This window comes from Gadus macrocephalus, chromosome 3, assembly GCF_031168955.1.
Source record: "Gadus macrocephalus chromosome 3, ASM3116895v1".
NCBI classification, from domain to species: domain Eukaryota; kingdom Metazoa; phylum Chordata; class Actinopteri; order Gadiformes; family Gadidae; genus Gadus; species Gadus macrocephalus.
This window is the reverse complement of record NC_082384.1, coordinates 26,819,283-26,831,567: the sequence shown is the minus strand read 5'-3', so window position 1 is coordinate 26,831,567 and position 12,285 is coordinate 26,819,283. Positions and strand designations below refer to the sequence as shown.

At 54.3% G+C, this 12,285-nt stretch overlaps 1 protein-coding gene and 1 long non-coding RNA gene across 3 annotated transcripts; one reads left to right on the top strand and one right to left on the bottom strand.

Annotated features, from left to right (window-relative positions):
* The first annotated feature begins 6 nt into the window (after window positions 1–6).
* rfx1b (regulatory factor X, 1b (influences HLA class II expression)) lies at window positions 7–12,210 on the top strand. Of its 2 annotated transcripts, none has more exons than XM_060048367.1 (14): window positions 7–135; window positions 1,159–1,396; window positions 2,069–2,250; window positions 3,530–3,649; window positions 4,297–4,415; window positions 5,812–5,930; window positions 6,632–6,735; window positions 7,412–7,563; window positions 7,651–7,748; window positions 8,096–8,245; window positions 8,770–8,981; window positions 9,507–9,660; window positions 10,684–10,729; window positions 10,818–12,210. In XM_060048367.1, the coding sequence occupies exons 2-14, from the start codon at window positions 1,286–1,288 to the stop codon at window positions 10,970–10,972; spliced, it is 1,722 nt and encodes a 573-aa protein (XP_059904350.1). In that variant the 5' UTR covers window positions 7–135; window positions 1,159–1,285; the 3' UTR covers window positions 10,973–12,210. The 2 variants fall into 2 exon arrangements, with proteins under 2 accessions (XP_059904350.1, XP_059904352.1); XM_060048369.1 differs by having other exon boundaries at window positions 10,821–11,140.
* Window positions 1,398–2,032, bottom strand: LOC132454790 (uncharacterized). Its single transcript, XR_009525002.1, has 3 exons — window positions 1,918–2,032; window positions 1,644–1,723; window positions 1,398–1,463 (listed from the first exon to the last, which is right to left on the bottom strand). It is a non-coding gene; the product is annotated as an uncharacterized LOC132454790 (long non-coding RNA).
* Window positions 12,211–12,285: the final 75 nt, after the last annotated feature.

Here is a 12,285-nt window from a genome sequence, read left to right as displayed (position 1 = left end):
AATGAGTTGCACAGTTCAGAGCAGGTTTGAAGAGGGCTACTGAAGGTCTTAATGTGTGTTTCAGGTGGACCCTGTGTACTCAGGCCAGGTCCACTATGTGGACGGGGAGTCCAGCTACACCTCCACCCCAACTGTGTGAGTAGACTGCCCCCACCTCGCCTCCTACGTACTCCAACCAAGGCCTTACCCAGTACACACATCGTGAGATCCTCAAACTAAAGCTGTCTGTCTGTCTGTCTCTGTCTCTGTCTCTGTCTCTGTCTCTGTCTCTGTCTCTGTCTGTGTCTGTGTCTGTGTCTGTGTCTGTGTCTGTCTCTGTCTCTCTGTCTCTGTCTCTGTCTCTGTCTCTGTCTGTCTCTCTCTCTGTCTCTCTGTCTCTGTCTGTCTCTGTCTCTCTCTCTCTCTCTCTCTCTCTCTCTGTCTCTCTCTGTCTGTGTCTCTGTCTGTCTCTGTCTGTCTCTGTCTGTCTGTCTCTGTCTGTGTCTCTGTCTGTGTCTCTGTCTCTGTGTCTGTGTCTCTGTCTGTCTCTGTCTGTGTCTCTGTCTCTCTCTCTCTGTCTCTCTCTCTCTCTCTGTCTGTGTCTCTGTCTGTCTCTGTCTGTCTCTGTCTCTCTGTCTGTGTCTCTGTCTGTGTGTCTCTCTCTCTGTCTCTGTCTCTGTCTCTCCCTCTGTCTCTGTCTCTGTGTCTGTCTGTCTGTGTCTGTGTCTCTGTCTGTCTGTGTCTCTCTCTCTCCTCTCTCTCTCTCTCTCTCTCTCTCTCTCTCTCTCTCTCTCTCTCTCTCTCTCTCTCTCTCTCTCTCTCTCTCTCTCCTCTGTCCCTCTGTCCCTCTCTCTCTCTCTCTCTCTCTCTCTCTCTCTCTCTCTCTCGTCTCTGTCTCTCCCTCTGTCTCTCCCTCTGTCTGTGTCTCTGTCTGTGTCTCTCTCTCCCTCCCTCTGTCCCTCTCTCTGTCTCTGTCTGTGTCTGTGTCTCTGTCTCTGTCTCTGTCTCTGTCTCTCTCTCTCTCTCTCTCTCTCTCTCCCTGTCTCTGTCTCTGTCTCTCTCCCTCCCTCTGTCTCTGTCTCTCTCCCTCTGTCTCTGTCTCTGTCTCTGTCTCTCTCTGTCTCTGTCCCTCTCTCTGTCTCTGTCTGTGTCTCTGTCTGTCTCTCTCTCCCTCTCCAGACGGTCAGGAGGCTACCCTTACTCGCCCCTGTACTCCCAGACTCCGCCCACCTCCTCATCCTACTACGACGCCCCGCCCTCCTCTGAGTCGGACGTCTCTGAGTCCGTAGGCGCGCAACCCGTTGCCATGGGGACGGGAGGCGGAGGCTACCTCCTCCAGGGGAACTACGTCCTGGCCGGGGGGGGGGGCGGAGCGCAGGGATACGGAAACACCAACTCACGGGCGCCGCCCGCCACGGTGAGGACCTGGAGACCTACCGGAGCTCAGTGTCTGTAACAGCCTCTGGTCTAGAGGACCTGGAGACCTACCGGAGCTCAGTGTCTGTAACAGCCTCTGGTCTAGAGGAGACCAACCGGAGCTCAGTGTCTGTGACAGCCTCTGGTCTAGAGGAGACCAACCGGAGCTCAGTGTCTGTGACAGCCTCTGGTCTAGAGGAGACCAACCGGAGCTCAGTGTCTGTGACAGCCTCTGGTCTAGAGGAGACCTACCGGAGCTCAGTGTCTGTAACAGCCTCTGGTCTAGAGGACCTGGAGACCTACCGGAGCTCAGTGTCTGTAACAGCCTCTGGTCTAGAGGAGACCAACCGGAGCTCAGTGTCTGTGACAGCCTCTGGTCTAGAGGAGACCAACCGGAGCTCAGTGTCTGTGACAGCCTCTGGTCTAGAGGAGACCAACCGGAGCTCAGTGTCTGTGACAGCCTCTGGTCTAGAGGAGACCTACCGGAGCTCAGTGTCTGCGACAGCCTCTGGTCTAGAGGACCTGGAGACCTACCGGAGCTCAGTGTCTGTAACAGCCTCTGGTCTAGAGGACCTGGAGACCAACCGGAGCTCAGTGTCTGTGACAGCCTCTGGTCTAGAGGACCTGGAGACCTACCGGAGCTCAGCCTTGACCGTATGCCCCCCCCCCCCAGGTGCAGTGGCTGTGTGAGAACTACGAGGGGGCGGAGGGGGTGAGCCTTCCGCGCTGCACCCTGTACTGCCACTACCTGCTGCACTGCCAGGAGCACAAGCTGGAGCCCGTCAACGCCGCCTCCTTCGGGAAGCTGATCCGCTCTGTGTTCATGGGCCTGAGGACACGCAGGCTGGGCACCAGGTAGACCGCCACGCCGACACAGAGACCCCCAGGGACAGACACACAGACACAGAGACCCCCAGGTAGACCGCCACGCCGACACAGAGACCCCCAGGGACAGACACAGAGACCCCCAGGTAGACCGCCACGCCGACACAGAGACCCCCAGGGACAGACACAGAGACCCCCAGGTAGACCGCCACGCCGACACAGAGACCCCCAGGGACAGACACACAGACACAGAGACCCCCAGGGACAGACACACAGACACAGAGACCCCCAGGTAGACCGCCACGCCGACACAGAGACCCCCAGGTAGACCGCCACACAGACACAGAGACCCCCAGGTAGACCGCCACGCCGACACAGAGACCCCCGGGTAGACCACCACACAGACACAGAGACCCCCAGGGACAGACACAGAGACCCCCAGGTAGACCGCCACGCCGACACAGAGACCCCCAGGTAGACCGCCACACAGACACAGAGACCCCCAGGGACAGACACACAGACACAGAGACCCCCAGGTAGACCACCACACAGACACAGAGACCCCCAGGTGGACCGGCACACAGACACAGAGACCCCCAGGGACAGACACACAGACACAGAGACCCCCAGGTAGACCGCCACACAGAGACCCCCAGGTAGACCGCCACACAGAGACAGAGACCCCCAGGTAGACCGCCACACAGAGACAGAGACCCCCAGGTAGACCGCCACAGACAAAGAGACCCCCAGGTAGACCGCCACGCCGACACAGAGACCCCCAGGTAGACCGCCACACAGAGACCCCCAGGTAGACCGCCACACAGACACAGAGACCCCCAGGTAGACCGCCACACAGAGACCCCAAGGTAGACCACCACAGACACAGAGACCCCCAGGTAGACCGCCACACAGACACAGAGACCCCCAGGTAGACCGCCACACAGAGACCCCCAGGTAGACCGCCACACAGACACAGAGACCCCCAGGTAGACCGCCACACAGAGACAGAGACCCCCAGGTAGACCGCCACACAGAGACCCCCAGGTAGACCGCCACACAGAGACAGAGACCCCCAGGTAGACCGCCACAGACACAGAGACCCCCAGGGGACAGACCCCCAGGGGTCAGACACAGACCCCCAGGGGGTATAGGCTGGGGACCAGGTCAGACACGCGGCAACGTCTGGGGGGCCGAGGACTGACAGAGTGTGTGTGTGTGTGTGTGTGTGTGTGTGTGTGTGTGTGTGTGTGTGTGTGTGTGTGTGTGTGTGTGTGTGTGTGTGTGTGTGTGTGTGCGCGCGCGTCTCCAGGGGTAACTCTAAGTACCACTACTACGGCCTGCGTATCAAGTCCGGCTCCCCGCTGCTGAGGCTGATGGACGAGCAGCAGCACCTGGCCATGAGGCAGCAGCCGTTCAGCCAGAAGCACAGGTAGAGACCCCCACAGGTAGAGACCCCCACAGGTAGAGACCCCCACAGGTAGACCCCCCACAGGTAGAGACCCCCACCACAGGTAGAGACCCCCACAGGTAGAGACCCCCCCCACAGGTAGACCCCCCACAGGTAGAGACCCCCACAGGTAGAGACCCCCCCCACAGGTAGACCCCCCACAGGTAGAGACCCCCACAGGTAGAGACCCCCACAGGTAGACCCCCCACAGGTAGACCCCCCACAGGTAGAGACCCCCACAGGTAGAGACCCCCCCCACAGGTAGAGACCCCCCCCACAGGTAGACCCCCCACAGGTAGAGACCCCCACAGGTAGAGACCCCCCCCACAGGTAGACCCCCCACAGGTAGAGACCCCCACAGGTAGAGACCCCCCCCACAGGTAGAGACCCCCACAGGTAGAGACCCCCCCCACAGGTAGACCCCCCACAGGTAGAGACCCCCACAGGTAGAGACCCCCCCCACAGGTAGAGACCCCCCCCACAGGTAGACCCCCCACAGGGAGACCCCCCACAGGGAGACCCCCCCACAGGTAGACCCCCCACAGGGAGACCCCCCACAGGTAGAGCCCCCCCCCCCCCCAGGTAGAGCCCCCCCCTCACGCTGATCCCTGGCTGCTCTGCTCCAATAGGACCAAGCCGGTGCAGAAGGCGGAGAGCTTCACCAATGGGCTGTCGGGGGGGGCGGGTCTTCAGACGGCCGGCCTTGGGGACATCTCATCCCAGGTGCAGCAGTACCAACAGTTCCTGGGTAAGAGCACGCACACACGCATGTACAAGCACACACACACAAACATACACTCACACACATCTGGGTGTACTTCTTTTCTGATTATAGATCTAAAGATCTAAGACTCCAACGGTGATAAAACATTTCCGATTGAGCTGTGTAACGACCACAGGCCTGAGTGTATGTGTGGTACAATTAGGTGTAACAGTAACACTCAGTGGCTGATGTTCTGCCCGGTAACAGTAACACTCAGTGGCTGATGTTCTGCCCGGTAACAGTAACACTCAGTGGCTGATGTTCTGCCCGGTAACAGTAACACTCAGTGGCTGATGTTCTGCCCGGTAACAGTAACACTCAGTGGCTGATGTTCTGCCCGGTAACAGTAACACTCAGTGGCTGATGTTCTGCCCGGTAACAGTATCACTCAGTGGCTGATGTTCTGCCCGGTAACAGTAACACTCAGTGGCTGATGTTCTGCCCGGTAACAGTTACACTCAGTGACTGATGTTCTGCCCGGTAACAGTAACACTCAGTGGCTGATGTTCTGTCCGGTAACAGTAACACTCAGTGGCTGATGTTCTGCCCGGTAACAGTAACACTCAGTGGCTGATGTTCTGCCCGGTAACAGTAACACTCAGTGACTGACGTTCTGCCCGGTAACAGTAACACTCAGTGGCTGACGTTCTGCCCGGTAACAGTAACACTCAGTGGCTGATGTTCTGCCCGGTAACAGTAACACTCAGTGACTGACGTTCTGCCCGGTAACAGTAACACTCAGTGGCTGACGTTCTGCCTGGTAACAGCCTCTGCCCGGTAACAGTAACACTCAGTGGCTGATGTTCTGCCCGGTAACAGTAACACTCAGTGGCTGATGTTCTGCCCGGTAACAGTAACACTCAGTGGCTGATGTTCTGCCCGGTAACATTAACACTCAGTGGCTGATGTTCTGGCCGGTAACAGTAACACTCAGTGGCTGATGTTCTGCCCGGTAACAGTAACACTCAGTGGCTGATGTTCTGCCCGGTAACAGTAACACTCAGTGGCTGATGTTCTGCCCGGTAACAGTAACACTCAGTGGCTGATGTTCTGCCCGGTAACAGTTACACTCAGTGGCTGATGTTCTGCCCGGTAACAGTAACACTCAGTGGCTGATGTTCTGCCCGGTAACAGTAACACTCAGTGGCTGATGTTCTGCCCGGTAACAGTAACACTCAGTGGCTGATGTTCTGCCCGGTAACAGTAACACTCAGTGGCTGATGTTCTGCCCGGTAACAGTAACACTCAGTGGCTGATGTTCTGCCCGGTAACAGTTACACTCAGTGGCTGATGTTCTGCCCGGTAACAGTTACACTCAGTGACTGATGTTCTGCCCGGTAACAGTTACACTCAGTGACAGTCGTAACCCTCTCCTCCTCAGATTCCTCCCGCCAGCTGCCCAGCCTCGGGGAGGTGGACCTTGGGGGCTACGGGCTGCCTGAGGGGGTCCAGCTGGAGCACATCAAGGCCTTCCAGAGCCTGTACCGGGAGCACTGTGAGGTGAGCCCCACTGAGGACCCGTGTGGACGCAGAGACCGTAGCGGGTACCAATAGGTCTGAACCCGGCTCTGCTCCCTGCCTGTAGGCCAGGGATGGGCAACTGGCGGCCCGCATCCTCACTCAGTCAGGCCCGCATCCTCACTCAGTCAGGCCCGCACATAATAAAAAAAAATAATAATAATGAATAATAATAATTGATCGAGTTACAGAAAACTCGGTCAAGAAAGATGAGAAGAATTCATAGAATTCGAAGGCAAACCCATGCGTCTAGTTTGCTTAGAAGCGAAAATCAGTCATTAAAGATATCCACTTAAGTCGCCACTACAACTACTACAACTGCTTGTTGGGTTTGAGTTCATTGAGTTGTTGCACTTAATGTTGGGCCACTGTTTTTCAGTTTTTTGACTTCATTGAATGATGATGTATGTGAGCCCTTTGCACTGATAAAAATACTGACCATTCATGTGGCTGTTTGAGCATGGAAAACATGAAATTAATGTATGTTGGTTCAATTAACATACCGTACATAGGTTATGATTCTGGATGATTTTTTAGGTAGTGGCCATCCCCAAAATGCACCAGAATACAGGAAATCATATCTACCAAATTCAAAATTGAAGTGTGCAGTCATGTGGCCCTCCGATGGTTATGATGTAAAATGTGGCCCTCTTTATCATGAAAGTTGCCCATCCCTGCTGTAGGCCATCCTGGACGTCATGATCAACCTGCAGTTCATCCTGGTGGAGACGTTGTGGAAATCCTTCTGGAGGTTCAGCCTGAGCAACGAGCCGCAGTCCCTGAGCCTGTGAGGCACACGCATTACTTATTCATTCAACCTTTATCTGAAAGGTTTCCCTCATTGTACCCTCATTGTACCCTCAGGGTACCCTCATTGTACCCTCATTGTACCCTGTCGAACATGAACTAAACCAATGAAGCTGTCACACCAAAATTGTACCGGGGGCCAAAATTGTACCGCCTACGTAATCCACGTCGAGACATAACAAACCTGACTGGCAACTGATGATCACGTCGAACGTTGCCTGGCAATGGACGATGACGTCTATTATCTAAATTAAATGTATACAAGCTAGCTAGATTACGATACACTTTAAACACTCAGTTTACTAGCTAAATTCGATTAAACAATTAAATATAATACAAATATAAACTACGATACACTTTAAACTCTCAGTTTACTAGCTCAATTCACTACAATACAAATATAAAGTAAAAACAAGTGTTATCTGTATTATGTTATTTCGTCTTGATGAGCGCGAATGTTTTTTGAAACCTGCCTGGCAACGGACGATCGCGTTGATCGATGACGTAATGTTTCCACGCGGATTGCGTAGGCGCTAACATTTTTGCCCCCGGTACAATTTTGGTGAGACAAAGCCAACAGAACGGCTTCGAGCCGACCCCCCGCCTCCAGACAGGCTAACTCTCTAACATGTGACCCCACACGGCGGCCTCTTCAGGCACAACGAGTCCGAGAAGCGTCTCCCCAAAGCCTGCCTGGTGGTGCTGTGTAAGTTTGAGCCGGTGCTGAACTGGACCAAAGACTGTGACAACGTGCTGTACCAGACGCTGGTGGAGGTCCTGATCCCAGAGGTGCTGAGGCCCATCCCCAGTAAGTCCTACTCCTCCTCTCTGGACCAAAGGAAACAGGCTCCATCACCCACACGCCCTCATGCTCCCCCCCCCCCCCCCCCCCCAGGTGCCCTGACCCAGGCCATCAGGAACTTTGCCAAGGGTCTGGAGAGCTGGCTGACCAACGCCATGATGAACGTCCCCGAGGACATGGTCCGCATCAAGGTGAGACCTGCACCACGGCCACCATCTGAAGCTCACACCTCCTTCTGCTTCTTCTTCTTCTTCTTCTTCTTCTTCTTCTTCTTCTTCTTCTTCTGCTTCTGCTTCTGCTTCTGCTTCTGCTTCTTGTTCTTGTTCTTGTTCTTGTTCTTGTTTTTGTTTTTGTTCTGGTTCTTCTTCTTGTTCTGGTTCTTCTTGTTCTTGTTCTTGTTCTTCTTGCTCTGGTTCTTCTTCTTCTTCTTGTTCTTGTTCTGGTTCTTCTTCTTCTTCTTCTTCTTCTTCTTCTTCTCCTCACGGCTGTGCTGCCTCCTCCTCCTCCTCATGGCTGTGCTTCCCCCTCCCTCCACCAGGTGGCGTGTGTGTGTGCCTTCTCCCAGACGCTGCGTCGCTACACCAGCCTGAACCACCTGGCGCAGGCCGCGCGCGCTGTGCTGCAAAACTCCGCCCAGATCACCCAGATGCTCTCGGACCTCAACCGCGTGGACTTCACCAACGTCCAGGTCTGTCCCCGGCCCCCTGGGTACCGCTGACCCCCCAGGAGCAGGCCTCCTGGGCGTTGGTAGCTGACCTCTGACCCCCCCCCCCCCCCAGGAGCAGGCCTCCTGGGCGTTGGTAGCTGACCGCTGACCCCCCCCCCCCCCCCCCCCCCCAGGAGCAGGCCTCCTGGGCGTTGGTAGCTGACCTCTGACCCCCCCCCCCCCCCAGGAGCAGGCCTCCTGGGCGTTGGTAGCTGACCTCTGACCCCCCCCCCCCCCCAGGAGCAGGCCTCCTGGGCGTTGGTAGCTGACCTCTGACCCCCCCCCCCCCCCCAGGAGCAGGCCTCCTGGGCGTTGGTAGCTGACCTCTGACCCCCCCCCCCCCAGGAGCAGGCCTCCTGGGCGTTGGTAGCTCACCTCTGACCCCCCCCCCCCCCCAGGAGCAGGCCTCCTGGGCGTTGGTAGCTGACCTCTGACCCCCCCCCCCCCCCCCCCAGGAGCAGGCCTCTTGGGCGTTGGTAGCTGACCTCTGACCCCCCCCCTCCCAGGAGCAGGCCTCCTGGGTGTGCCGCTGTGAGGAGGACCTGGTCCAGAGGCTGGAGCAGGACTTCAAGAGCACCCTGCAGCAGCAGAGCTCCCTGGAGCAGTGGGCGGGCTGGCTGGACGGCGTGGTGACCCGCGTGCTGAAGCCCTTCGACCTCAACCCCGCTGCCCTGCCCAAGGCCGCCAAGCTCTTCCTGCTCAACTGGTCCTTCTACAGGTGGGGCTACAGGTAGACCAGGCTACAAGTAGATAGGACCTCAATTGGTCCCTCTACAAGTAGACCAGTCTACAAGTGGATAGGACCTCAACTGGTCCCTCTACAAGTAGACCAGTCTACAAGTAGATAGGACCTCAACTGGTCCCTCTACAAGTAGATAGGACATCAACTGGTCCCTCTACAAGTAGACCAGTCTACAAGTAGATAGGACCTCAACTGGTCCCTCTACAAGTAGAGAGGAGCTCAACTGGTCCTTCTACAAGTAGACCAGGCTACTAGTATGTAACTATAAGGGGTTAGGACAAACAGTAGATCAGACTGAATACTGCTACATGGAATAAGGTCTCCTCCTCCCCCTCCTCCTCCCCCTCCCTCCTGCTCTTACTCCTCCCCCTCCTCCCTCCTGCCTCCTGCTCCTCCTCCTCCTCCTCCCCCTCCCTCCTGCTCCTCCTCCTCCTCCTCCTCCTCTTCCTCCCTCCTGCTCCTGCTCCTCCTCCCTCCTGCTCCTCCCCTTCTTCCTCTCAGCTCCATGGTGATCAGGGACCTGACCCTGCGCTCCGCTGCGTCCTTCGGGTCCTTCCACCTGATCCGTCTGCTGTATGATGAGTACATGTACTACCTGGTGGAGCACCGCGTGGCCGGGGCCCGCGGACAGACGCCCATCGCCATCATGGGAGAGGTGACAGACAGACAGACAGACAGACAGACAGACAGACAGACATGTTCAGACAGACAGACAGACACATATGTACAGTCAGACAGACAGACAGACAGACACATATGTACAGACAGACAGACACATATGTACAGACAGACACATATGTACAGTCAGACAGACAGACACATATGTACAGACAGACACATATGTACAGTCAGACAGACAGACACATATGTACAGACAGACACATATGTACAGTCAGACAGACAGACACATATGTACAGACAGACACATATGTACAGTCAGACAGACAGACACATATGTACAGTCAGACACATATGTACAGTCAGACAGACAGACACATATGTACAGTCAGACACATATGTACAGTCAGACAGACAGACACATATGTACAGTCAGACACATATGTACAGACAGACACATATGTACAGTCAGACACATATGTACAGTCAGACAGACACAGACACATATGTACAGTCAGACAGACACATATGTACAGTCAGACAGACACAGACACATATGTACAGTCAGACAGACACATATGTACAGACACAGACACATATGTACAGTCAGACAGACACATGTACAGACACAGACACATATGTACAGTCAGACAGACACATATGTACAGTCAGACAGACACAGACACATATGTACAGTCAGACAGACACATATGTACAGTCAGACAGACACAGACACATATGTACAGTCAGACAGACACATATGTACAGTCAGACAGACACAGACACATATGTACAGTCAGACAGACACATATGTACAGTCAGACAGACACAGACACATATGTACAGTCAGACAGACACATATGTACAGTCAGACAGACACAGACACATATGTACAGTCAGACAGACACATATGTACAGTCAGACAGACACAGACACATACGTACAGTCAGACAGACACAGACACATACGTACAGACAGACAGACAGACAGACACTCACTCATCAAACTGAGCTCTACTTCAGGAGGTGGTGGTTGTGACTCTCTCTCTCTCTCTCCTCAGTTTGCCAGCAGTGCTAAGGGCCGCAGCTCCCTGGACATAGAGAAAGGTAAGACCTCCTGTCCCTCAATTCAAGGCTTCGTCTCTCTCTCGCTCGCTCGCTCGCTCTCTTGACCTTGTTGTCGTTCTCCCTCAAGAAGAGGAAGAGGAGGATGAGGATGAGGAGAGCGAGGAGGACGGCGGCGGCGAGCTCCTGCTGCACTCAGGCTCCGCCCCCCTGCCCCCCGGGAAGGAGGAGGTCATGGAGCCCCCGCCCAAGATGTCCAGGGGGGGCCTGTTCCCCTCAGACTGAGACCACACACACACGTTGTGCATCGCTTGCTATAGTCCACATACCCCCCCCCCCCGCTGCAGGGCCTTCTCAGGGTGTACTGAGTGTTTCTACGCTGAATGTGTCTGGTGTTTTCTGAAGATGGGAGGTTCTGATTGAATGGTCCTGCGTTGCCATGGTCCCCTGCCTCTTCCTGTACCCTGTTACCATGGTCCCCCTGCCTGTATCGTGTGTTGCCATGGTCCCCTGCCTCTGCCTGTATCGTGTGTTGCCATGGTCCCCTGCCTGTATCGTGTGTTGCCATGGTCCCCTGCCTCTGCCTGTATCGTGTGTTGCCATGGTCCCCTGCCTCTGCGTGTATCGCTCCCTGTGCCTTCCTGTGACTCCGGGTCCGATAGCTTTATCCGAGACCCGCTCGTCGTCATGGAGACGATGAGCCAATAGGACAGAACGTACCTTGACTGATTCATTGCCTCTGAGCAGTGCCTACAGCCCTGAGACTGGACAGCGGTCGTTGCTTGTTTTACTGACTTCTCAGCGTCGCCATAACGATATTAACACCTCAAGTGCAAATCAATTATTTTATGGATTCTTTTATTTTGTAATAATTTGGCCGAATAACAAATGGCCTTTTAAATGTGCCTTTTAAAGAGATTTTTAATGTGGAGATATTGTATCACGAGAAATAAATGATCCTTTGCTTTAATGGATTCTGCCGTTGTAGTCGCTAACGACTCCTAAGGGTCATCCTCACACGGATTGGGTCGCGGGGCCGGTGTAACCAAGGAACGCAACCGGTTTCCATGGCAACCCCAGTGCCTACTTTGATGTCACATCTCAACAGGGAGCCTCTTTAGGGATCTTTCTGTGTATTTAAATACTTATATACCTACACTGAAGGTGTAGATTATGTCAATTTTCAGAGAACTATGTGAAGTCCTTTAGGAAACGCTATTGCTGTCAAGTCTTTTTGGTTTTTCTAAAGGTTTGCTATATTTTGTACAAATGCAGAACGATAAGAGACCCATGGGAGTCTACAGACTGCTTATCATTCATATTCCTAATTACATGTTCATTCAAATCCTTTGACCTTTTGTAAAACAAACAAAAACAAAGTGATACATCACCCCTAAATTTGTAACTGTTGAGATAAAACAATCATTTGATAAGGCAAGTAAATACTGACCTGTTTTGCATGTTTTTGTTACCTAAAGTCCTGTTCCCATGATGTACTCAATAAATTACAAGGTGAAACTGGATTGTACGGTGGTGGTGAACTCTTGTGAGAATCCTAATTATTGATGCGTCCTTTAAGAGTATCAGCGACTCTCTTG